This window comes from Triturus cristatus, chromosome 1_1 (genome assembly GCF_964204655.1).
Source record: "Triturus cristatus chromosome 1_1, aTriCri1.1, whole genome shotgun sequence".
Classification (NCBI taxonomy): domain Eukaryota; kingdom Metazoa; phylum Chordata; class Amphibia; order Caudata; family Salamandridae; genus Triturus; species Triturus cristatus.
This window is the reverse complement of record NC_140579.1, coordinates 21,115,430-21,142,553: the sequence shown is the minus strand read 5'-3', so window position 1 is coordinate 21,142,553 and position 27,124 is coordinate 21,115,430. Positions and strand designations below refer to the sequence as shown.

General features: G+C 48.2%; 1 protein-coding gene across 1 annotated transcript; it reads right to left on the bottom strand.

Moving 5' to 3' along the window:
• Window positions 1-2,454: 2,454 nt before the first annotated feature.
• LOC146869179 (chymotrypsinogen B-like) lies at window positions 2,455-24,878 on the bottom strand. The gene is made up of 7 exons (XM_085642285.1): window positions 24,738-24,878; window positions 23,014-23,117; window positions 19,010-19,089; window positions 12,589-12,667; window positions 9,037-9,217; window positions 3,513-3,646; window positions 2,455-2,773 (listed from the first exon to the last, which is right to left on the bottom strand). Exons 1-7 carry the CDS (start codon window positions 24,787-24,789, stop codon window positions 2,612-2,614), a joined length of 792 nt encoding a protein of 263 aa, XP_085498411.1. The 5' UTR covers window positions 24,790-24,878; the 3' UTR covers window positions 2,455-2,611.
• Window positions 24,879-27,124: the final 2,246 nt, after the last annotated feature.

Genomic DNA, 27,124 nt, shown 5'->3' with positions numbered 1-27,124 from the left:
CATCCTGTCAAAGTCTTCCCGCTGTCAATATCCACTTGCTGCGATTGCCCTCGACGCCGAAAAAGCTTTCGATCGGGTTGAATGGCGCTATCTCTTTCATACTCTCACTTGGTTTGGTTTTGGCCCTAGATTTATTTCTTTAGTATCCCTATTATACTCTCATCCCAGAGCGGCGGTCTATGCGAATGGTCAAATTTCCTCTTATTTTGATCTTGGTAGAGGCGTTCGCCAGGGTTGCCCCTTGTCTCCCTTCCTCTTTAACCTCGCGTTAGAACCTTTTCTGTCCAGGCTACGTCAGAATCCCGCCATTCATGGTTTCCAATTTGCAAACACTCATATCAAACTCGCTGCTTATGCAGATGATATTTTGCTTTTTCTTTCTAACCCTACAGAATCCGTTCCTGCCTTTATGGCCGAAGTTAGGCATTTTTCCTCTATCTCTGGGTACAAGCTTAATCATGACAAATGCGAGATTCTTCCCCTGACCAAATTTACATTTAAACAGGATTTCAGTGAATCTCGGTTTACTTGGTGTCCTTCACATATTAAATATCTGGGCCTACACATTACCCCCTCTATTTCAGACACTGTCTCTCTATGTATGTCCAAATGTACACAAAAGATTGCAGATCTCACTGCTAGGTGGCATCCCTTATACCTTTCTTGGTGGGGTCGTCTCGATACTATTAAAATGATGCTCTCCCCTATTGTTCTCTATACGCTTTCCAATATCCCAGTGTCTATCCCAGCGAAATTCTTTACAAAAATTAACTCAACGTTATCCTCCTTTCTATGGAATTCCAAAACACCTAGAATGTCCCTTGTCAGGCTCATTCGCCCTGCATCGGAGGGTGGTGTCAATTTTCCTGACTTTCCTGCATATCAGAAGGCCTTTTTACTACGTCAAGCCTCCCTCTGGTTACTTGACCCCTCTTCTCCCTGCCCTCTATGGGTTAAAGTCGAACGTACTCTCCTGTCTCCATTTTCCTTTGCAGAATATCTTGCTTTCTCTCGTAAGCCCTCTTTGATTCCTACTTCTATTCATAAATACACTCTTAAGCTTTTATTGTCTGTCACTCCTGATCCCCCAATGACCACTGCTGACCTCCTTTCTTCCCCCATCTGGCATAATAAATATCTCTTAATTGGTGGTAAGCCCTTCTATTGGAAGACTTGGAGAGTCCGAGGTTTGATCTGGATTTCGCAGCTCTTCTCTGGTCTTGCCTTTCTCTCTTTCCCTGATATCTGCTCTTCTTATGGCCAACCTTTGTCTTTTCTCTCTAAATATCTTTTACTTAAGGCTGCTGTATTGGAGATTTTTGAGCGACTCTCGGTCCTTCCATCCTCCCCTATTTCATGCACTCCTACCTCTCAACTTCATTCTTTCCTGCGTAATACTCCTAAAGCATCCCTTATCTATAAGCGCCTCCACTCACATGAGTCCACTAGACCCAAATCCAGAGCTGAGCTTCAATGGGAAGTTGACTTCGGATTAGAATGGCCGACATCTCTATGGGACAAAATCTGGGTAAAGCTGCGTAAAACTTCTAGAGCGGCTTCCCTGACACAATCATTATTTTTTATTTACAATAGATTACTTCTTACTCCTTCCACACTACATAACCGATTCCCCACTACACCAGACAAATGTTGGTCATGTGATTCTCCCAATGCCACCCTATTCCACATGCTATTCCTTTGCAAGCACGTACATGCTTTTTGGTTACAAGTATGGGCTCAAATTAATGTTATCTTTCACACCTGTATTCCTTTCTCCCCGTCCCACCTTTTCTTGGGTAGTTTGTCCCCTGATTGGGACAACGCTGATATGTGCGTTCGTATTGTTGATTTATTACTGGCCGTTGCCTTTCAACAGATTACTGTTAATTGGAAAAGCGCCGCCAACATTTCTTTTAAGGCGTGGTGGTACAATGTCTGTCATAACCATAGACTTGATAATGCCTTTGTTTTTCCTATTCAATTAGCAGCTAGACGAGCTGACCTATGGCTCCCCATTACGTTATATCTAGACAACTGTGTTGCTTGTTCATTCTCTCCATCACCTGTTCAGCAAGAGGTTCCTAAACCCCCATGATACCCTTCTCACATTCAGTATTTGTCAACATGCTGTTTTATTCTCATGCTCTTCGCTTATACCTGTTTTTTAATGACTGATGTAATATCCTTGTTTCTTTTTCAACACTCATGATTATTGTTTTACCATTTTTGATGTACATTCTCCTATATGCATTGTATTTTCCAATCCCCTCCCCTCCCTCTTCACCTTCTCCCTCTCTTCCCTCCCTCCCTCTCATATTGATATTTTGTATTGCATCTCTCTTTTTTGCTGATTAATAAAATTCTTTCAAACTTAAAAAAAAAAAAAGTATAAGACCCACTTTGACGGCACTACTACTCAGACAGGAAAGGAAATAAAAGACAGCAAAACAATCATATACTCAAACTTTTTATCTCAGAGTATTGGATTTTTAAGAACGTAACAATAGGTGACATGCCAACACAGGTAAAATACATTGCTCAGGCACGTCTGACGGAGAATGCTTTTGCACTGTTGCGGACGGCATTGTGTTGGTAGAGACTTCTCAAAAATTTAGTTGGCCATGACAATCTCATCGATCCACTTTCGAAACGTCGATACATTTGAGTAGACGGCAGGCGTACTTCCAGAGCAGGTATTTTGCGACCAGGACGCCACACCAATCAGGTACCAAGCGCCGTATCTTTCACAGACCAGAGGGCCACCAATGTCTCCCTGCAAGGAAGAGGACATGGGAAAGGTCAACGAAGAACTCAATGGAGGATGGAGACATGGCATAACTGGTGTTTTTATTTCCTCTACAAAATACTTTAATACAGAATGCTTTTTAAAGTGCTTAATGAATAGCACTTTAGCGAGTTGTTCGATAGCAGCGATTGGGATTTTCAGAGCTTCGGACACCATCTCATGAAAAAGTGATCCAGAGACATAAACCATGGGGCGAAAGCCACCATCCACTCAACCACCAAGAACCACTGGCAAATGCATCTTGACCCGAAGAAGAAACACAATGCTCCTAAGATGTAGCCCCTCTCCACCCGCTCCTAAGATGTATCCCCTCTCCCCCGCTCCTAAGATGTATCCCCTCTTCCACCCGCTCCTAAGATGTATCCCCTCTTCCACCCGCTCCTAAGATGTATCCCCTCTCCACCTGCTCCTAGGATTCCCTCTCCACCCGCTCCTAAGATGTATCCCCTCTTCCACCTGCTCCTAGGATCCCCTCTCCCCCGCTCCTGAGATGTACCACCCCACCTTCTAAGAGCTGGAGCTCATGCAGCATTGAGGAGAACATCGGTGATGTGTTAGATCTCCACCGGCTTTAGGTTTCCCAGTGTGCCTTTTGATAGGACCCCTTTGCTAACAGCACCAGTCGGCTGAGACTTTGAATGACTGAAATGATGCGTGTCCTGTGTCCGGACAGAATGGACCTGGGACCGAAGCCTGAGATACGCACCATGCACGCGGACGCGCCGGCTCCTCCCGCGCAGACCATGGAGTCGGTGACCAGGCTGCCGTGGTGGGGTTCACAGTCCTTGTTGATCAGAAGCGGCACAACAGCCTGCTGCAGCTTGGTGGGTGGGACGAATGCTGCGGAGATAGGAACAGAAACCTGGTGAGAAGCTGAGATCACCGTCTCTACGTGAATCAACACAAAGGAACAAGAAAGGGCAACATCAATATTAGAATCATGGCTTTTTTAATTGCTCCCGGTAACTTCAGCAACTGGGACTTGGCGTGCCACGAAAATAGGGGCATATCATCAAGGACCGGCGAGAATTATCGCTAAGCGCACTTAGCGCTAGGATAATTAGCACCGGGTAATGTGGAATTTTATCGCTGAGATAGCGTGCTATTAGCAACGCTTATCTCAAAAGCAATAAAATTCCAAGCGCTAACTGCCAAATGTGAGATTGTCGCTGGAAATCCAGTGATAATCTCGCAAAGTTTGGCGATAGCTTGTTGATAGGGCAGGCCAGACTTAGCCATGATATCCACCTTACATAGGATGTCATGGCTAAGTCAGTTTTGAAGCAGGCGTAAGGAAAGTAGCGATAACAGGGGTTATCGCTACTTTGCTTGTCGCTCTGCAGGTTAGCGTGCCCATTGATAATTGGAGAAATGTCGCTTAGCGACATTTCTCCAGTTATGTCAGGGCAGGAACGCCCATTTTGCATCTCATTAGAGATGCAAAGATGGGCGTTGGGGGAAAGGGCGATAATGCAAGGATTCACGCGATAGCGTGACCTTGCTGATTAGGCGATAAAATTATCGCCGCTTTTCGTCTGAAAACGGACGCAAAAGCGGCAATAATTTTATATCGCCTCCTTGATGATATGCCCCATAGTCCTTTTAACTGCACTCATTGGATTCACTGCACTAACCTCTGGTGCCAGCCTCACTGCAGTGGCGTAACGAAAGTCGAAGGGGCCCCCCCTGCAAGGTACATCATGCACGGCATTAAAATGATCGTCGCTTTAGCGGCAGAAAACTGCCGCTAAAGTGGCGATAATGGGCTTGATAATATGCCGCAGAGAATTCCAATAGAAGCCCAGGTTGACACCAGAACATGGGCTTCTAGGGGAATTCTCAAGGGCAGATAGATTATCAAGCGGCGATAATTATAACGCCGTCCTTGATAATATGCCCCACAGAGGGGCCCCGCTCCGGATTTAATCCAGAGCTCACCGGCGGGCGGCGGCATGAGTACACTGCTGAGGGGGCCCCCTGCTGCTCGCCCCACCCCCTCCACCCCCCGCACTGCGGGCAATGCGGGGGCCCTCCCTCACCGCTCAAAACCGGGGAACAACCTTTACAACGCAACTGTTACAACGCACTACACTTACAACGCATTTTTTACAACGCATAATCCATTACAACGCACTACACTTACAACGCATGACACTACAACGCATTTTTATAAAATACCTTTACAACGCATACCATTACAACGCCTACCATTACAACGCATAATATTACACTACACTATCCAACACTTACCCTACTGTTGCACCCCCTGGAGTTAGAATAGTAATTTTTACCCCTATACTATCCAACACTTACTCTACTGTTGCACCCCCTGGAGTTAGAATAGCAATTTTTACCCCTATACTATCCAACACTTACCCTACTGTTGCACCCCCTGGAGTTAGAATAGCAATTTTTACCCCTATACTATCCAACACTTACCCTACTGTTGCACCCCCTGGAGTTAGAATAGTAATTTTTACCCCTATACTATCCAACACTTACCCTACTGTTGCACCCCCTGGAGTTAGAATAGTAATTTTTACCCCTATACTATCCAACACTTACCCTACTGTTGCACCCCCTGGAGTTAGAAAAGTAATTTTTACCCCTATACTATCTAATACTTACCTTAAATGCAATTAAATATTATGCGTTGTAATGGTATGCGTTGTAATGGTAGTTTTTTAAAATGCGTTGTAGTGTCATGCGTTGTAAGTGTAGTGCGTTGTAATGGATTATGCGTTGTAAAAAATGCGTTGTAAGTGCATGCGTTGTAAAAGGGTGCGTTGTAACGTCATACATCCCTCAAAACCATCCGTGTTAACATGTTTTTCCTCTCGCTTGATCAGGAGAGGTTCTCTGTAGTTGAGTTCGAGTTCGTGAAATGTGAATCCGGTGCCAAAGGAGAACTTTAGCAGTTTGAAGCGAAATGATGTATTTATTTCCTGGTTTCTTGGAGGCCGGGTTGGAGGGCCGCTCATAGCGCCTTGAGTACAGCGCTCAAAGGTGGCTCTGCCCGGCCTTGAGTGGAGTCTCTAGAGCTGAGCAGCGCCTTGGCTGAGGTAACATCTTTACTGCTGCTGGTTCTCCTTGGGGGGAATTTCTTGTAAGAGGCATCATGCAGTTCTAGTGGAGGGGGTGGGGAGGGGGTGCAGGGGTCTCCGTCAAAATATATATGTATTTTTTCTCCTTGATCGAAGTGGGTAGAATTTTACTACCCCCAAAGTGGAAAGGACTTTTCTGTTCTGAAAGTGGGCGCACTTCAGTTTGTACCAGTGGCAATAAAACAGCGCGTGGACTGAAGGCATGAGGGTGCCTCAAGAAGGGGCTCGCACTCTGGTTTGGCAAAAACTTTTCATTCTCACAAGAATAGAAAATGAATGGCAGCCACCAGGGCTCAGGGAGTGCAGGGGGGGGCGGGGGGGGTCGGCCTTTGAAAATACCTGTTTATGGTGAGCCTGGTCACTGTGCGGGGGGGGTCGGCCTTTGAAAATACCTATTTATGGTGAGCCTGGTCACTGTGCAGGGGGGGCATGCCTTCATTTGCAATAGTTTTAATTCGGTCCTGGCGTTCCTCAGTGTGCATGGCTCAGTGGGCACCACACAGGATGAAAAGATGAATGAAGGTAGCATTAGAGAGTCCAGACAGATGGGATTCGTCTTTCATTCTTTAGAGAGTGACAGCAGGCGTGAGGTGAGTTGGGTAAGAGTGACACTCGCTGGCACAACACATAGTTGCTGCAGTGGGGTGTTCCCAGGGTAGCTGACTCTAGGCCCATGAAGCAAGAGGCTGCCTGTGGTTTGATGCTAAAACGGTGCACAAGCAAACGGACTGAATATTTACAGCCGACCCTGAGCCCTGGGATGCGGCATTGGGCATGTGAGACTATACGTATGCCCAGGGCTATATCCCTGTGATGCTGGCGGCATTGGGCACGTGAGACTATACGTATGCCCAGGGCTATATCCCTGTGATGCTGGCGGCATTGGGCACGTGAGACTATACGTATGCCCAAGGCTATAGCCCTGTGATGCTGGCTGCATTGGGCATGTGAGACTATACGTATGCCCAAGGCTATAGCCCTGTGATGCTGGCTGCATTGGGCATGTGAGACTATACATATGCCCAGGGCTATATCCCTGTGATGCTGGCTGCATTGGGCATGTGAGACTATACGTATGCCCAGGGCTATATCCCTGTGATGCTGGCTGCATTGGGCATGTGAGACTATACGTATGCCCAGGGCTATATCCTTGTGATGCTGGCTGCATTGGGCATGTGAGACTATACGTATGCCCAAGGCTATATCCCTGTGATGCTGGCTGCATTGGGCATGTGAGACTATACGCATGCCCAGGGCTATATCCTTGTGATGCTGGCTGCATTGGGCATGTGAGACTATACGCATGCCCAGGGCTATATCCTTGTGATGCTGGTTGCATTGGGCATGTGAGACTATACGCATGCCCAAGGCTATAGCCCTGTGATGCTGGCTGCATTGGGCATGTGAGACTATACGTATGCCCAAGGCTGTATCCCTGTGATGCTGGCTGCATTGGGCATGTGAGACTATACGTATGCCCAGGGCTATATCCTTGTGATGCTGGCTGCATTGGGCATGTGAGACTATACGTATGCCCAAGGCTATATCCTTGTGATGCTGGCTGCATTGGGCATGTGAGACTATACGTATGCCCAAGGCTATATCCTTGTGATGCTGGCTGCATTGGGCATGTGAGACTATACGTATGCCCAAGGCTATATCCCTGTGATGCTGGCTGCATTGGGCATGTGAGACTATACGTATGCCCAGGGCTATATCCCTGTGATGCTGGCTGCATTGGGCATGTGAGACTATACGTATGCCCAGGGCTATATCCTTGTGATGCTGGCTGCATTTGCTTACTGGTGCGCATGCCTCTGGAACAGGCATTCATTGGGGACTGCACCTTTGGCCATCTGGAGTCATGCCTGGCACTTGGGGCAGTACCTGAGCATTGAGCATTTAACGCTGAGTCTGGGTTTTAGAGGGGACGATGCCGCCACATTTGAGGGGGTAATTTGTATGCAACATTGTCCATGAACATGTGGCGGTTGTAGCTGGCTGGCGTAGCTGCCAAGTTGCATCATGCGAAGCGGAACGCCCTCATGCACTGTTGACTTGTCTCCACACCATTGTGGCCACTGGTACTCACAGTGCTAAAGAAGAAGCTATAAGTCCCAGAATGCAGCAAAAGAAGTACCAGGACTGGCTGTAGGTGTTCCACGTCACATGGGTGCTCTGGGCAGCTATTTGTTTAGAGATGAGGGTGCTCCTGACACTACACAGCAGCCCCCTAACTTCTATATGTGTGGAACTAAACTAGATTTATCCTTTCATGGAATGTAATATTATTTTATTGCCCTTACTGCTGCTGTAGTTTTTTAACTTTGGTGGTGATACTTACCGTATTTTCATGGTGAAGTGTCAAAGGACATGTATGTTGCTGCCTGTGGTGTTCTCAGGACACAAGGAGATATGTGTCAGTGAATGTGACGTCACAACGGCTGCCCCTAGCATTTTGGTGAGTTGATGTCCATGGGTGTTTAGTGATGTTCCTGTCACATCACAATCTATGTTTTATAATTAGATTTCATCAGGTCTTTGCAATACTGTTGCACGTGAGGCACGTGCCATATGAGATGCTATTGCGCGTGCAAACATATTCCGTGTCAGGCGCTGCACTTCTCCTCGCCGTTAGGGTAAAAGTGTAGCAAATACATTAAACAATAATAACCTTGTGGACACCAACATTTAGCAGCAGGTGTTTAACCCACCAGGCTACCTTCATGGTATTGGAATCTGTGCTCTGCAGTCCTCCTCCGGCATCTCCTCCGTTCTGCTGACCCTGATGGGGTCGGGCCGCGCACGTATGATATGTGTGCATTATAAACATGCAATCCCTTGACTGCGGGCTGGACCCCTATGAAAGGTAAGCGGCTGCTAGGCGCTGTGTTACATTTCTGGAAGTCACATTACTGTGGGTGGGATGGGCTTTTACTCTCAACCCTAGCGCCCTGACTCAAGATGGGGTTGAATGAAGTGAATGTGAATGTAGAGGGGATGGCAGGAGACTGACTTCTCTGCGCCCATTGTGATGTAGGATTACAGGCAACAGTGAGGGATTTGTGAATGAATCAACTTGTGAAGCCTTACAGTACTTTTGCCCAATAAAAAGAAACATCTCACAGTTGCTTCGCCTCAGCCCCCATCCTGTGGTGACGCACAGCTCCTGCCCCGTGTACATCTCGTCTTCAGCTGGCAGACAGACTGGTTTGACCGTTTGAGAGAAGCCAACAGGCCTGGCAAGTTTCACAAGGGAAATATCAAACTCCTTGGTTTCTGGATTCCAGTCTATGTTATTGAACACCTGGAGGGAAAGCAGAAAACATCTTTTAGAGACCAAAGGGTGCAGAGTTTCGGCTTCAACAACAATACGGTTGATGTCCGTGTTATTGCGACATGTTATTGCGACATGAAATGGCAGCAGCTAAGGATGTGACCAGAGACTGATGGACGCTCACGATTCAAGGACAGTCCTAGATCGGTTCAATCAATCAATCAATCAATCAATCAATCATAACAGACATACCTTTGCCTGATCAGGCGAGAGCAGCCCAGCCTCAGACTTGACATGCAATGGTACATAATCCTAAATCCTCATCGTCTGAGGGATCATAATCCTAAATCCTCATCGTCTGAGGGATCATAATCCTAAATCCTCATCATCTGAGGGATCATAATCCTAAATCCTCATCATCTGAGGGATCATAATCCTAAATCCTCATCGTCTGAGGGATCATAATCCTAAATCCTCATCGTCTGAGGGATTCACCAGGCCGGACAGAAGCAACTCATGTTCCATGGGAGAAGCCAAGTCCTTGATTCACATCAGTACTTTGAAGATTTCACCATCATCAGCTTTTATGTCAACAATTCAGTCTACTTAATAAATTGCACACAGTGAAAAACGGATTTTTCTTCTGAATATTGAGGCTAAGACCATCGAGATACAAGAATATCATGGATAAGACACCGAAGAGCAAAATATAGAAAGGAGAGTGCAGACAGAGAAAGTATAGATTTACGATTCCTAACCCCACATGTATGTGCCTTTAAAGATATACATTGTCATGGTACACACATGTTCAATTAGATCTATCCTCACCTTCCGATATTTCAGATTTTACATGGCGTCTCCAATACGTGTATACCTTGAATTCTGGCTTCGATGGTCAGGGGGCGCGCCGTACAGCATCCATGTGTATGATTTGTGACTTGTGAACATGTGAGCACCTGACCATGATGAATGTGGGAGGTTGAAGGCTGCACCCCGAATAAAGCGAGAGACCTTTGCTTCACCTGGAAACCAAGCACTGCGAGGACTGGACACCAAACCATGTGAGTGACCCGCTGCAGGTTGAAATGCTGAGCAGCGCTCAATTCAACTCAAGCCGCTTTCATTTAGTTTCAGACGCTCCCTCCCTTTTTATCAGACTCTTGAAGTTTTCTCATTTCTCCATTTGTGACGTTTTCTTTGGCTTTCACTTCCTCCGTCTTTCGTGTTTGTTTTTGTTCTCTCTCTTGCTATTGGTAAATGTCTGATGCGGACAAATAAGTGCGGTCCCTAAAAATAAGGGCCTGTGGCCCCCCCAGCAACCACCAGCTCACATAAGTACTCAGGGGGTTATTGATGAGCCCTCGTGTCACCTTTACACCACTGTTCCGTCACTATTTGTGACTCTGCAGCCACGTAAATAATGTGCCTCATTGCGCCATATTTACAAAGGGATGCATCTAGACAGATGCTTCACTTCGTAAACCCCTGCGCTAGATTATACCTGCGTCAGGTATAATGTATACAGGGTGGGCGTTCCCCCACAAGAAAGGGTCGTAGGAGTGGCACAATGAAATCTATGATATATCATGGTGCCACTTCTAGGACGCCAATGCGTCAAAACCTTACGACGGCCTCATAGCGGGCGCAAACGTGACGCAGGCCCTTTCACGTGGGGCCTGCCCCATGTGAAAGGACACATTGCGGCTGTTTTCAGACACACTCCAGCAATGCGTCCCTTTGGAGTCCACAGACACGTCAGCAATACTAACATATCTGTAACTCCTTGTGACATGATGCGCCGTATTGTAAATACAGAGCATCCACAGAGTCGCAAGGAGGGCGCACTGAGAAGTGTTGCATCGCTGCTTTGTTGCACCGATGCGACACCGCATAATGAAGGCCCCGGTGTTGGCATGCGCTGGAGAGGAAGTCACCAAATCCCAACAATGTCGGTGCCAAAGGCGCTCTTTGTAGAAACGGAGATGGGGTGTGTCACCTTTAGGAGAGGGATTACCGTCATCGTGGGCAAAGGTTCAATACCTTCCTGACACTTGCACCATTGTATATTTTGGTGCACAACTGTGAGGTGCAAAATAGAGCCCCAAAGAGTGGATCCGATGCAGCACATGTGGCTAAACTGACATGATGAACACAATACATACCACGTGTCCACACACCAAGAGATGCTCCTGTCAGGCGGGTATAGTGAACGTTCCATTTACATGTAAATATAGCAAGCACAGTTACCCGCGCGTGCTCCGTCACATCCTTTGGAGTCTGCATAGTTAATGAGCTCGCGGCAGCACCCGCAGTGGCGTAACACAGGCCCCCACAGCCCCCGCAAAGCGGGGGGCCCCAAGCCGGGGGCCCCCTCAGCACAGAGCTTTGGCCGGGGAGCTCCCGATTTAGTTCAGAGGGGGCCCCTCACCGCACCTCGGGGCATATTATCAAGACAGGCGATGAAATTATCGCCGCTTTAGCTGTAGAAAACGGCCGCTAAAACAGCGATAATGGGCTTGATAATATGCCCTTGAGAATTCCAATTGAACCTCGGGTTAATTGTCCTTCACATCTAACATGGGCTTCAATTGGAATTCCATAGGGCATATCATCAAGCCCATTATCCCCGTTTTAGAGGCAGTTTTCTGCCGCTAAAGCGGAGATAATTTTATCGCCTGTCTTGATAATATGCCCGCGAGTTCTGTACGAGTCAGTGGGGTTCCGTTTTGTGTTGAACTGCGAGTGCGCCGGCCCCTGCATTGGAAGGGGTCCCGTCGCCCCAAAGCTGGAGTTACTCCACTCAAGGTTGTGCACCTGCTGGCATGATGGTCGTAATATGGGGCAAGCGAGGGGGTCCTGGGATGTAGAATGGAATGGCAGGAGTGTGTGGAGGGAGCCGTTCCATATGTTAGGAGAGATGGGGTTTGTGGGCAGTGACCCCAGAATCAATGCAATGCGGGGAAATACGGAGACTTTCACCTGTGAGGTGATTCGCACGAGCGTTTTATTATGGTGGCCGCAGTGAACAACATTGAGCGCAACCCCCTTTAACTGGCAATAGTGTTCGATCCTCCAATCAGAGTGAGGCTGAGGCCTTTCAATATCGGGAACTCTGTACGTCATGTATTTGAATCGACAAGAACTAAGGAAAGCATCGTGGCTGCTTTAAATTAAAATATCAAGGTACCCCGTGAGTGCTCCGAAAGTTTCTTTGGAGAAAACATAAAAGATTTCTTTAAACGGAGAATTAGTGCAAATCACTACAAAAACTTGATGGTTTGACACCAGCGACGCTAGTGAGCTGGGACACCGACAGCCCATTCTAATCACTGCATATATATGGTGAATGTATAGTTTTGTCTTAATCTTACATTTGGGAGTCCCCATCAGACTTTTCTTACCTGAGCGATGGCTAAAGTTTTAGTGACCTCTCCCTTGTTATCCAGGTCGTGTTCTCCAAGGACCACTTGATGGGCGGTTCTGTGAAAGGAAATGTTTTATTTTTTGAGGCATGACAACACTTAGGGAATGATGTGTGACTGGTTTCAGAAGTGAGAGAGACATTCTGTGAGCAGAGAGGACTTGTACACTGACAAGAGAGAATGGGTGATTTGAGCTTAAACCCCATATTTAGATCTGATGTATTAATATATATCTAGTTATATCGTGACCTTCTCATACAGTAATATAGTCTCACACATCACATCATGAAGTTTATCATTAATTCCCTTACACAGAGCAAAACACTTTCAAACATTTATAAAACATAAGACAGAACAAGTCACAAAATGTAACTTGACTCTGTAGAGTCTACAAATGAAGATTCGATTGCATTTTACAGCACTTGGGTAACAGAAGGAAAGCCAGTGGGTGGCAAGATCCTCGCTGTGGTGATTGACACAAAGATGGCTGGATGGCTCGAGCCATGGAAGGGAGAACAGTGGGCACCTCTTGATATCTACAGGATTGCCAGATGTTGGGTGTGAGGTGAGTGTCCCTCACCGAGTGCTCGGATCCTTCTTGGGGCGAGAGGATGGGAAGGTAACTGGCAGGACCCACCCAACAAGGGGCATGGCACAACCCTGGCAATAACCAATGCTATCACAAATCTTCTGACGCAATGTTTGAACTCTGTTCGCCGTGCAATGCAACAAAGCAGGAGTGTTTTCACTACTTGAGAAAGGAAAGGAATGGTAGAGCTTGGAAAAAGGGCACCCCAGTAGTGCACCACAAGCAGAATGCCAAGGCTGGTGCATGCACGATTGAGTCCTTTGTGCTTCTTTGCTTTTGATGAACTGCAACCATGAGATCACAAGAGGCATAAAGCATATTTTGCTCTTTTCACTAAATTGTTAACCCTTCATGAGGTGTTTAAACCTCCACCATTTTGTAACAATTGATGCCGCAATCCTTCTTTTTTACTAGTGTGCGATGCCATCTAACCACAATCCATGTGCCTTCCATCCTACTCCTAGGAGAGAGCTCAAGACCCTCCTCTCCAAGGTACATCTCATCACCATGTGCCTTCCATCCTACTCTCTAGGAGAGAGCTCAAGACCCTCCTCTCCAAGGTACATCTCATCACCATGTGCCTTCCATCCTACTCTCCAGGAGAGAGCTCAAGACCCTCCTCTCCAAGGTACATCTCATCACCATGTGCCTTCCATCCTACTCTCCAGGAGAGAGCTCAAGACCCTCCTCTCCAAGGTACATCTCATCACCATGTGCCTTCCATCCTACTCTCTAGGAGAGAGCTCAAGACCCTCCTCTCCAAGGTCCATCTCACCACCATGTGCCTTCCATCCTACTCTCCAGGAGAGAGTTCAAGACCCTCCTCTCCAAGGTACATCTCATCACCATCTGCCTTCCATCCTCCTCTCCAGGAGAGAGCTCAAGACCCTCCTCTCTAAGGTCCATCTCACCACCATGTGTCTTCCATCCTACTCTCCAGGAGAGAGCTCAAGACCCTCCTCTCCAAGGTCCATCTCACCACCATGTGCCTTCCATCCTACTCTCCAGGAGAGAACTACAGACCCTCCTCTCCAAGGTACATCTCACCACCATGTGCCTTCCATCTTACTCTCCAGGAGAGAGTTCAAGACCCTCCTCTCCAAGGTACATCTCACCACCATGTGCCTTCCATCTTACTCTCCAGGAGAGAGCTCAAGACCCTCTTCTCCAAGGTCCATCTCACCACCATGTGCCTTCCATCCTACTCTCCAGGAGAGAGTTCAAGACCCTCCTCTCCAAGGTACATCTCACCACCATGTGCCTTCCATCTTACTCTCCAGGAGAGAGCTCAAGACCCTCCTCTCCAAGGTCCATCTCACCACCATGTGCCTTCCATCCTACTCTCCAGGAGAGAGCTCAAGACCCTCCTCTCCAAGGTACATCTCACCACCACGTGCCTTCCATCTTACTCTCCAGGAGAGAGCTCAAGACCCTCCTCTCCAAGGTCCATCTCACCACCATGTGCCTTCCATCCTACTCTCCAGGAGAGAGCTCAAGACCCTCCTCTCCAAGGTACATCTCACCACCATGTGCCTTCCATCCTACTCTCTAGGAGAGAACTCAAGACCCTCCTCTCCAAGGTACATCTCACCACCATGTGCCTTCCATCCTACTCTCCAGGAGAGAGTTCAAGACCCTCCTCTCCAAGGTACATCTCATCACCATGTGCCTTCCATCCTACTCTCCAGGAGAGAGCTCAAGACCCTCCTCTCCAAGGTCCATCTCACCACCATGTGTCTTCCATCCTACTCTCCAGGAGAGAGCTCAAGACCCTCCTCTCCAAGGTCCATCTCACCACCATGTGCCTTCCATCCTACTCTCCAGGAGAGAACTCAAGACCCTCCTCTCCAAGGTACATCTCACCACCATGTGCCTTCCATCTTACTCTCCAGGAGAGAGTTCAAGACCCTCCTCTCCAAGGTACATCTCACCACCATGTGCCTTCCATCTTACTCTCCAGGAGAGAGCTCAAGACCCTCCTCTCCAAGGTCCATCTCACCACCATGTGCCTTCCATCCTACTCTCCAGGAGAGAGTTCAAGACCCTTCTCTCCAAGGTACATCTCACCACCATGTGCCTTCCATCTTACTCTCCAGGAGAGAGCTCAAGACCCTCCTCTCCAAGGTCCATCTCACCACCATGTGCCTTCCATCCTACTCTCCAGGAGAGAGCTCAAGACCCTCCTCTCCAAGGTCCATCTCAAGACCCTCCTCTCCGAGGTCCATTTCATCACCATGTGCCTTCCATCCTACTCTCCAGGAGAGAGCTCACGACCCTCCTCTCCAAGGTCCATCTCATCACCATGTGCCTTCCATCCTACTCTCCAGGAGAGAGCTCACGACCCTCCTCTCCAAGGTACATCTCATCACCATGTGCCTTCCATCCTACTCTCCAGGAGAGAGCTCAAGACCCTCCTCTCCAAGGTCCATTTCACCACCATGTGCCTTCCATCCTACTCTCCAGGAGAGAGCTCAAGACCCTCCTCTCCAAGGTACATCTCATCACCATGTGCCTTCCATCCTACTCTCCAGGAGAGAGCTCAAGACCCTCCTCTCCAAGGTACATCTCATCACCATGTGCCTTCCATCCTACTCTCCAGGAGAGAGCTCAAGACCCTCCTCTCCAAGGTCCATCTCACCACCATGTGTCTTCCATCCTACTCTCCAGGAGAGAGCTCAAGACCCTCCTCTCCAAGGTCCATCTCACCACCATGTGCCTTCCATCCTACTCTCCAGGAGAGAACTCAAGACCCTCCTCTCCAAGGTACATCTCACCACCATGTGCCTTCCATCTTACTCTCCAGGAGAGAGTTCAAGACCCTCCTCTCCAAGGTACATCTCACCACCATGTGCCTTCCATCTTCCTCTCCAGGAGAGAGCTCAAGACCCTCTTCTCCAAGGTCCATCTCACCACCATGTGCCTTCCATCCTACTCTCCAGGAGAGAGTTCAAGACCCCCCTTTCCAAGGTACATCTCACCACCATGTGCCTTCCATCTTACTCTCCAGGAGAGAGCTCAAGACCCTCCTCTCCAAGGTCCATCTCACCACCATGTGCCTTCCATCCTACTCTCCAGGAGAGAGCTCAAGACCCTCCTCTCCAAGGTACATCTCACCACCATGTGCCTTCCATCTTACTCTCCAGGAGAGAGCTCAAGACCCTCCTCTCCAAGGTCCATCTCACCACCATGTGCCTTCCATCCTACTCTCCAGGAGAGAGCTCAAGACACTCCTCTCCAAGGTACATCTCACCACCATGTGCCTTCCATCCTACTCTCTAGGAGAGAACTCAAGACCCTCCTCTCCAAGGTACATCTCACCACCATGTGCCTTCCATCCTACTCTCCAGGAGAGAGCTCAAGACACTCCTCTCCAAGGTACATCTCACCACCATGTGCCTTCCATCCTACTCTCTAGGAGAGAACTCAAGACCCTCCTCTCCAAGGTCCATCTCACCACCATGTGCCTTCCATCCTACTCTCCAGGAGAGAGTTCAAGACCCTCCTCTCCAAGGTACATCTCATCACCATGTGCCTTCCATCCTACTCTCCAGGAGAGAGCTCAAGACCCTCCTCTCCAAGGTCCATCTCACCACCATGTGTCTTCCACCCTACTCTCCAGGAGAGAGCTCAAGACCCTCCTCTCCAAGGTCCATCTCACCACCATGTGCCTTCCATCCTACTCTCCAGGAGAGAACTCAAGACCCTCCTCTCCAAGGTACATCTCACCACCATGTGCCTTCCATCTTACTCTCCAGGAGAGAGTTCAAGACCCTCCTCTCCAAGGTACATCTCACCACCATGTGCCTTCCATCTTACTCTCCAGGAGAGAGCTCAAGACCCTCCTCTCCAAGGTCCATCTCACCACCATGTGCCTTCCATCCTACTCTCCAGGAGAGAGTTCAAGACCCTCCTCTCCAAGGTACATCTCACCACCATGTGCCTTCCATCTTACTCTCCAGGAGAGAGCTCAAGACCCTCCTCTCCAAGGTCCATCTCACCACCATGTGCCTTCCATCCTACTCTCCAGGAGAGAGCTCAAGACCCTCCTCTCCAAGGTCCATCTCAAGACCCTCCTCTCCGAGGTCCATTTCATCACCATGTGCCTTCCATCCTACTCTCCAGGAGAGAGCTCACGACCCTCCTCTCCAAGGTCCATCTCATCACCATGTGCCTTCCATCCTACTCTCCAGGAGAGAGCTCACGACCCTCCTCTCCAAGGTACATCTCATCACCATGTGCCTTCCATCCTACTCTCCAGGAGAGAGCTCAAGACCCTCCTCTCCAAGGTCCATCTCATCACCATGTGCCTTCCATCCTACTCTCCAGGAGAGAGCTCAAGACCCTCCTCTCCAAGGTCCATCTCATCACCATGTGGCTTCTCAGTCACAGGACTCTTCTGAACCCCTACCTCTCTCCCAGCCCTACCACCAACCCTGCAGCCAGGATGAATGCAGTGCAGAATTGAGGCCGACCATTGCAAAGTGTTCTTTTAATGGGAAATTGCATTAGTGCCACAAAGACCAGCTGCGATTGAGAACGTGCACATAGAAAAGTCAAGAGCGTTTGCTTGTGAACGCAAACGGAAGGAAGACATTACCATTGCCCAATGGGAAGAAAGCGGTGAAGGTGATGAACCAGAAGAGAATTTTGGTGATGAAAATGATGTGACGTAATAGGAAAAGAAGTGAGCAAGGAAGAGAAAGATGGCGAGAACAAGGGACATTGGAGAATAAACAGTAGAAGCATCAGCAGTATTAACAATGAGTCAAGATTCACTGGGGTGACTTTAGGCATCTAAGTTACATGGGCAACAATGAGGAATGTGAATGTAGATAGTATGGCTGAAAGAGGCATTTCACCACAATGTGTTGTGGTGTGAGTTGTGTGAAATGGGAGGGTGACAATATGAGTGCAGAGTTTAGGTGGTACACTTATAGAATGGAGGCTTCAAGCAACGATATGGAAACATCTATGAAAGGGGAGTCTGGAACCTATAACGTCATGAAGTGGGAATTAGTGCCATAAAGCCCATGTGTAAAACCCTTTGCACAAAGGTATGAGCAAGCCACCTGCCAGGCATCAACCAACTACTTTGCTGTATGTCATTGCGAGCAGGCCAGTGTTTGCCCACAATCTTCTCTTCCATTCTGGGATTGGTGGGAGATCAGGAAAAGAACCCCATATGTGTGAAGAAGGGCGTTGGCCATGGGTACCTCATCTAATAACTTGGGTTTCTATTTTAGGAACAAAACAGACACATCCCTTCTTTTCCTCCAATCACCAAACGGCATCAGTAGTTTCAGGGTTACACCAAGCTCACAAAAGCCATAATCTAGCTTCTAGAAGGATTAAGTGACCAGCCAGCCTTGCCCCTTAGAACTGATTAAGAATAACATATATGACATTATTTTCAGCTGTGAAGTGTTTATTCTCCCACGATCTGAGACAGCATCCTACAGATACAAATGCCATCAGTTTAATGTGTATTGATTGGAGCTTCGCCAATGTACTACACTTTGATTTTGCCGCACGGTGGGTGGTATTGGGTCATATTTTGCAGGTTCTTAGGGCTCCATCACACCCTTCATATTTAGGATTTTAACCCTACTCTTGACTACAGTAAAGATAAGTGCCAATGCATAGCTGCCCTGAGATCTACCACGACACTCATTCTTCAACACATCTCTCTTCGAAGACCATTGGAGATGGACAGCTCTACACAGCCACAGAGATAACATGGGGACAAATATACAACTTCAAACAAATGTCTGGTTGCTTTTCCTGTTAGGTGTTGAAATATTGGCCACTTACGTCACTGAGCAGGTGATGGAGGTGATGACCCACTTTGCACTAATAAGCGTCCCACCACAGATATGCCATCCATCCAACTCCTGCAAGAAAAAACATCATGAAGACAGGTTATCCACGGATATGGAGGCCACTCTGAACTCTATACAGATGTAGCTGTGTGCTGCATGCAGCTGGATTATACGAGAAAGGGTCCCTGGATGTGGCGTTGCGCCTTTTACCTGCACGAGGCTCTTCTGCACAGTAACTGGGACGTGTCCACTCAGGTCCTGATTTCAGGATTATCTGGATAAGGAGATATCCTCCTCCAGCAAAAACTCCTCCTCTGCCCCTTGGGTATTTGATTTAGAGGTGAAATCTTAGTTGGGGCCACCATGCCAAAGCATGTCATGGCTGATTTCAGGCCTAGTGGTGAGGGTATTTGGAGGCAGGGAGATGGTGGAAGTACCTATGTGTCTCTTTCCGGGGCCGGAGAGTTCCCAGGAGTTCACCCCTTGGCCTGCTGAAGTACAAACATGACAAGAACCATCTACCCGTTGAGAGGTGAATGGTGCCCTGTACCCATTGGGCCTTTGCCAATCCGCTGCTTTACCTGCCTCATGGTTGCTCTCTGTGCCGAGGTTCCACCAGCGCTATCCAGCAAAGGAAGGCAACACAGTGGGAGATAAAAATATTACCCTAGACCAGAAGGTGATCGCTAGCAACAGGGCTGCCATTAGCAGCTTAGTGGCTACAAACTTCCACCTTAACTACTTCATTTAGCTGTGTTTTAGAACTAGTACAGCTTGGCGTGATTTCCCCTGACTTTTTGCCTCTATCTCCTTTGTTTTTAGATGCTTTGGGTGCTTTGCCACTGCCGATCGGTGTCAAAGTACAAGGGTTCCCTGCGGAAAGTGTAGTGGTAATTGGTTGGCCATGATTAGTCCCTAGTGATGTCACTGTGTGTGCAGGGGCTAGTGATGCAAAGGCGAGCAGAGAAGGGAACTCAGCCTTCAGTGTAGGGCCTGCGCGCTGTGTGCTAACTTAGCATGTTGTCCTGACAAGTACAACCACTTGTCAGGCCTTACTTTCCCTTTTGCATACACATGGGGCACCCCTGTGGTAGGTCCTAGGTAATCCCTGGGCAGGGTGCAGTGTAGGTAAAAGGCAGGACAGTTACTGAGATGTGTGATATGTCCCGACAGTGAAAAACACTCCATTTAGTTTTTCACTGGTGAAAGGCCATTCTGCCCATGGGATAGAATGGGGGAGGCTGGGTATTGTGTCTTGGTAGCCTAGTTTCCTGTACGTTTATAATGGAGAGGTGAAGTTTAGTATGCATGATCTCACAGCGTCCAAACGCATCTTTCTGTGAAGGTGGTTTTGTCACTGTGTGTTCATAAACCACTCTTTTAGAAAGTGGCTGAGTTTTGTGCTTTAAGCATTTCTGTGTGTCTCTGCTGAATGTGGATTGACTGTCTGGATCTGTGAGGTGAGAGAGCTGGGGGAGGTCTTGACCCAAGGGAGAGGTGGAGATGGCACCAGGCTGACCGGCATCTGGAGAGTAGGGGGAGGAGACGCAGGGGAGGTGAAAAGGCCTGGGCTGGTGCTGTAAACCAATTGATCCATCTCCGGCTGAGTGATTAAGGATCCACACCCCCAGTATCAAAGGGAGGAAGGTGACACTGGGAGGGAGACACCCACAACTGATTTAGGGAGGTGATAGGGACCCCTGAGCACAAAGAACTTCAAAGACATGAAGGGATATAACTTAGAGAGCTGAGACCCCTAGGATTTGGTGTCGTTTTGAATGGCGAAATGGACAGGTCGAGTCTGCAGAGGCTGTGACCTTTTCCATGGTCAAGAAGAACCTCTGCCAAGGTAGAAGTTGCTAAAGTGACTGCTGGATAGGACTGACCCTTGCTTCGTGATCTGGGACTGGCATGCTGTTCGTAGCTTTTACTAAGGAAGAGACTGAAGGGACATTGCAGTGGGTGGTGTCCCCCCCTTCTTGAACAGGACTGGGCTTTGTGCTGTGTCCTGAACCCCCAGGGCCCGAGGTGAGCGGGCTTCCTGTTTGGAGCCAGCCCCCTTCCTCCTTGCACAGGGCATGCTGGTAGTGATACGCATTGCATTATTCCTTCTGTTGCAAAGTACAAGATTGTGGCGCTACGTATGGCATTGTTTCTCTGGTGCACAGTACCGGGGAATATCGATACGCATTGCAGTATTTCTTTTCTTTTGCAACGTGTGTGATTCTACCAATACGACCTGCCTAAACTTTTGGGAACGATTAGAAGTAAACGTAACTGTTGGTTAGAAGCGGTGGTTGGAATGAGAACCTAGCGATCCGCCGGGAGGAATACTACCCACTATTATATGTTGGTTTTGTATCGTGTGTCCTTACTTAGCCTAACATTGAAACGAGGGTCTGGATTTCACACCTGGCAACAGAGGTGTGGGACAGGGACTTCCGCCTCCAGCATTTGGTGGCGGCGGTGAGTGACTAGCACCCCCACTTCCAACACTGTGGAGAGCTGTCAGGTTCGATGTGGCATCAGGAGGCTCATGCATCAAAATGGCTGCCTTCACACACCCTGCAGGTCATTACAAATGTTGTTGCTGTGCACCCCGCCGTCACATACATTGGGATTTAAATCTTTGTTTTATTATTGGTGTTAACATCAAGGGTATCTGTTTTTACAGTGCCCTTTATTTATTTTTTTAGTTTTATGGTCCCTAGAAAAGACACAGTTCCAACATTTCAAGGGTTGAGTGATGTCTTAGGTGGGGATAGCTCCTGGAAACAAGAGCACTTTATAAAAAAAAACAATTAAAGATTAAACAAAACCCACCACACTATTGAGTGAGTCATCATTGTGAATGATGACTCATTTGATGTGCCCCAAAAAGGGTCTGTCAACAGCATAGTTATCCTTGCTGCCTTGTACCAATGTCTTTCCATCTAGTCTGGGCTACAAACAAGACTGTCTTCCTCTATGCCCTGAGCAGTCATCACATCTATTAAGCTAGGTACACTGGATTTGGAAAAAAAAACATCTACTGGTTTGCCACTTGCACACTAGACCAAGGCAGCCAGTACCATTTGATGTAAACCAGCCGGGGTCCATTCCTGCTCCCAGTAAACTGGCAAGCACACAAGCAAAGGGGCGGTGGCGCCAGCTCCATCAGGCCCCACTGATGAGTGTCATGAGCTGCAGAAAGGCTGAGAATCATCAAGAACTGTTTACCCAGTGTGCATTTGGGTACAATAAGAGTGACAACCGTGTCAAATCCTTCATCTGACCCTAAATCTGTACTGAGCTAAAGAAGGACATTGTATATATATATATAGTGCAGCCCTAGCCAAGAGGCAGCAGAGGTTTGTGCATGGTGACAGATAAGCACAGAATCAATGCGTGATCACACAGTTGTGGCCGGTTAATGCCTTCTGATGTAGTGTTCATTGAGGAGGTGAGTCTTCAACTCTCCCCTAGTTTGGGGCTGCATTGGTGCGGTCCTGAGGAGGACAGGCATGCTGTTCCAGATCATGGGGTATTGCCCCGTTTCTTCTTTTTTACACTTCTTAATCTGCAGTCTGATGGTTTCCTGGCTGCAAATGTTCAGAAAGCGTCAATGATTTCAGATGTCACTTGAACGCACGCTGCCCATTACCATGATCTCAGCATGACAAAGAATGGCTGCAGGGTGGAGGACAGAGTGTATGGCCCAGAGGCCCAGTCATGGAGTCCCTCACAATAGATTCAAGGCAGGGCGGGGCCCTTCCGTGTCACAGATATGTTAAGGACACCCTCCCTAAAGACCTTCAAGTGCCTGTCCTGAGAAAAGGTGCATTATCCACTGTGCACTCAAATGTACATTTGAATGTTCTCCTATGGGTTCTACAGTGACTCTTGCATGACCATCTCCTGTCATTGGTCACATCCAAGCATCCATATGTCTGATGTTCAGCTGATACGTTGCACCAGTAGGACATGAACACTTGTCAGTGAGCGAACAATTGTTACCTGTATGGAGACCTGCCACGGCCATGACCCAGGGACGGCTTCTTCTCCATTTGCAACTCTTGCGAAGCCGCTCAGGACAGGGTAGATGTCTGGTTCACCACAGCCTGGAATACAAGAGAGCTCTGTTAGTTCAGGCACAAGCACACAGTAACAAGTGGAAAACGCCTTACGATTCGTTGAGCAGCGCAATGCATTACCCTTCCCATGGGATTAACTTTTTCAAGTCTGGTGGAGCAATAAAGACAAGAAAATAGAGACGAGCTAGGGAAGAAACTCGGCATCTGCGTAACTTTGATCAGGCATCCCATGTCCTATTGGAAGCAGAAGATCGGGAAGAGAGCTGGTGAGATGTATAGAATCGGGGACGGTACCACTGCTAGTCGAGAATACAGTACTTATTGCAAGCTACAAATGGGGAGTGGCGGGGTCTAATCAATTTCTTTAAACTGGGTTAGAAATGTACAGCTGAGCCATCATTTTAGTTATCAAAATGTGAATTACACATATTAAGTAGTGTTTTGAGCACAGGTTCAGAAAGAAACACCGACTCATCGCGCGGACCATCACGTGTCTACTCAGTAAAGCAGCAAGTGTGCCCGTGAGTCTGCAAATGGCTATAAGGTTCCTTCAATGAGCTAACTTATTCCATATTTGCCAATGTTTGTAAACTGTTTTCTACGTATTCACTAGCCCTTTTGTCACAGATTATCTTGTAGGATTATTCCTGCGAGTAATTCCCTCATATTCTAGGAGATAGTCCTAGGCCTGCTGGGCTGGTGAAGAATGCAGACTCTTGGGCTGTGGCACAAAATCTCTGGTGAGAGCCAGTCTCTGCTGGAGAGGAATCCCGCTATTGTGAGGGTCCCGTGGATTCGAGCACTTCGGGGCCGAAGGTCGTCACATAATGCGGGGAGCTCTCAAGGACGGTCTTCTGATCCTGATAACTATGAGGTCTAATGAGAGAGTCAGGGCAGATTCGATCATACCCGGCTCTGACCCCAAACAGCGGGTGATGCCAAGGCCCATGGAGAGCACGTGTTACCCGTGTGGGATGTTTCCAAAGTCTTTAATGTTTATTAAAACTACTGGTTGTGCCCCGGATCCCAGCCAAGGGCCTCTACAGCGTTCTAAGAGGCCTCTCGGCACTTCCCGTGAGCAGTCATGAGAGCGCACAGGCTGTGGCAATGAACCGCAAGCCACACAGGAGTGGCTGTTTGCCACTCACGCGCCTCTTCATTGCCCAAGTGAACAAACCCAGAGACATTTCGAAATCCCCTCTGAAACTGGTAAAGAGCCACCCTGAGAATGTTCCAGCGCGCGGCATATCTTTGAACACGCCGCCCTTTTACAAGATGGCGCCTAGGGGTTCTTCCTTGAAAGTATCAAATATAGCGCTGTTCGCTCACTGTGCTGGACCGCTAAGCGGCATCTCAAGGTTCAACACTCAGGGACAGATTTACAAGCCCCGTGCTCCAGTATTGCGTCACTTTTAACATGGGAAAAGTGACGCAAAAGTGGCGCAAGGGGCTTGTAAATCTGCCCCTCAGTTTCTACTCCCTCAGTGTGGTTTGTCCTTCGAGGCGCTGAGCACGCAGCTCTCCGTAGACGAATAAAACCTTTACAGCAATAAAATAAAAATCCCCCACAAGTCGCCCTATGCGTTCCTCTTCGCTCCCTTGTCTGATCACACGCAGCAGTAATGACGTCTTACTGTCGTCACTTACCAAGGGCGGTGCTGGCCAGGGCCAGGGAGCACAGCAGAGCCAGGAGAGTCATGGTGCAGTGTAAGCTTCACTCAGGAGTGTGTGATCCTCCTGGGAGGCTCTGCCTCTATATAAGGGCGCTGAGCCCCATGGAGGCCTTGGTGGTCATTGATTTATCAGCCTCACCTCAGATTACACCCATCATCTCCCTTTCTGTGGAAAAGCAAACGATGTGAGAGGTTCCACGGTGGGGGCCAAAATCTTATGGGAGCAGCAGGTGGGATTGAAAACAACCGTGGCCAAGACAGGTTTCGCAAGAGCGTTGGTTTAGCGTTGGCGCTGAATCCGCCTTTTATATCACTTACACAGCTTTGAGGATGGGTAATCCTAAAGAGTACCGCACGTATTCAGACATATTCTGGGAACTCCATCAGATATGAAAAGCCGACAAGAACATTATGTTTCTGCATTCATTTGTATACATTTGAGTGGCCAGGTACTAAACAGCAGGCCTTTCTCGAGGCTTTAAACAGAGGGTCTTCAAAAGGCTTTAAAACTGCTTGCGGACTTCACAAGCGAAACCACACACTTTCAGGCTGAGCCAAAACACGGCAAAAAGACCAACCCATGCATTCAGCAAAAAGAACAGGTGCTGAACCAATCAAACATTCATCCCCAGTCACAGACCTGGGTTGTATCCGCCATTTTTTTGCTCACCACTCCGACACAGTTTGGATCCAGCCATATGCAAATCAGTCTTGACCCTGCCACCCATGGAAACAGTGGAGCCCGAACTGCCAAGCCAGGTCCTCCCTGAACTGGAAACAAGCATCCTGGGACTGGTTTCAGGGTATCACCCCTCATCAGGCAGGCTAGCTTGAGTCCAGTGGCACAGTTAGAACAGACCCACGTCTGGTCATACCCTTCCCACTTAGGGCACAAAAAGGAAAATGAACAGATGATGGACAGAATGCTGAACAAATCAAATATTCAACATTCACCCCCCGTCACAGATCTGGGTTTAATCCCATAGTTTGTTTCCTCAGCACACACCCCAGTTCAGACATGGCCATATGCAAATCAATCTTGACCATTGTCCCCATGGGAACAGTCCAGCCCGAACTGCCAGGCCAGGTCCTTCCTAGACCAGAAACAAACATCCTGGGACTGGTTTCAGGGTATCACCTCTCATCAGGCAGGCTAGCTTGAATCCAGCTGCACAGCGAGCATGGGACCCACATCTGGGCATACCCGTCCCACTTAGGGCACAAAAAGTAAAATGAACAGATGATGGACAGAATGCTGAACAAATTAAACATTCAACATTCACCCCCGTCACAGATCTGGGTTTAATCCCATAGTTTGTTTCCTCAGCGCACACCCCAGAATGAACCAAGCCATATGCAAATCAATCTTGACCATTGTCCCCATGGGAACAGTCCAGCCCGAACTGCCAGGCCAGGTCCTTCCTAGACCAGAAACAAACATCCTGGGACTGGTTTCAGGGTATCACCTCTCATCAGGCAGGATAGCTTGAATCCAGTGGCACAGTTAACACAGACCCACGTCTGGTCATACCCTTCTCACTTAGGGCAACAAATTAAAAAAGAACAGAATGCTGAACAAATCAAACATTCACCCCAAGTCACAGGTCTGGGTATCATCCATCATTTATTTGCTCACCACGCATGCAAAAAAGTCTTGACCCTGCTCCCCATAGGAACAGCCCAAACTGCTAGGCCAGGTCCTCTCTGAACCAGGAACAAGCATCCTGGGACCGGTTTCGGGGTCTCACCACTCATCAGCCAGGCTAGCTTGAATCCAGCGGCAAAGTGAACAACGGATCTGAATTAGGAGATATTCACTTTCAAATTCAGTTCATAATCCTATTTTTAGAAATTCTATTCTAAAATTCACTGCGAGGTTGGCGCTGGGACAATTTTCAGAGCGGGGGTGCTTCAGTGAATGTCAGTGAAGTTACATTGGTTGTGAAAAATCCAGGGACTTCACAACATCTCGCAACTGAGCCCCACACACTTGGCAGGAGAGGGGCAGAGGAGTAGCGCCTGCCCAGTGGAGCACATCGTCACAAATATATGATTATCGCTTGGGCGCGAGTCTACTAGCTTTCACACGTGGGATATTTACCATTGAAACGGGCCTTACATTTGCATCAGTCACGCAGCTTCACTGCTAGACTCATGCAGCCCATGAATGATGAGGGATATACATATCGTGTGTGCATCATGCAGCTAAAGTCTCTTGGAATGTTTTGATCTTGATAAAATCATTGTTTCCATCAAACCTCCGGATTACAAGAGATCAATGTCTCTCAGGAACTTTTCTTGCCCACTGATACCTTTTTAAATATCGGCAAAGTTCACTTGCAAGTATTTCAATGTTGCCCT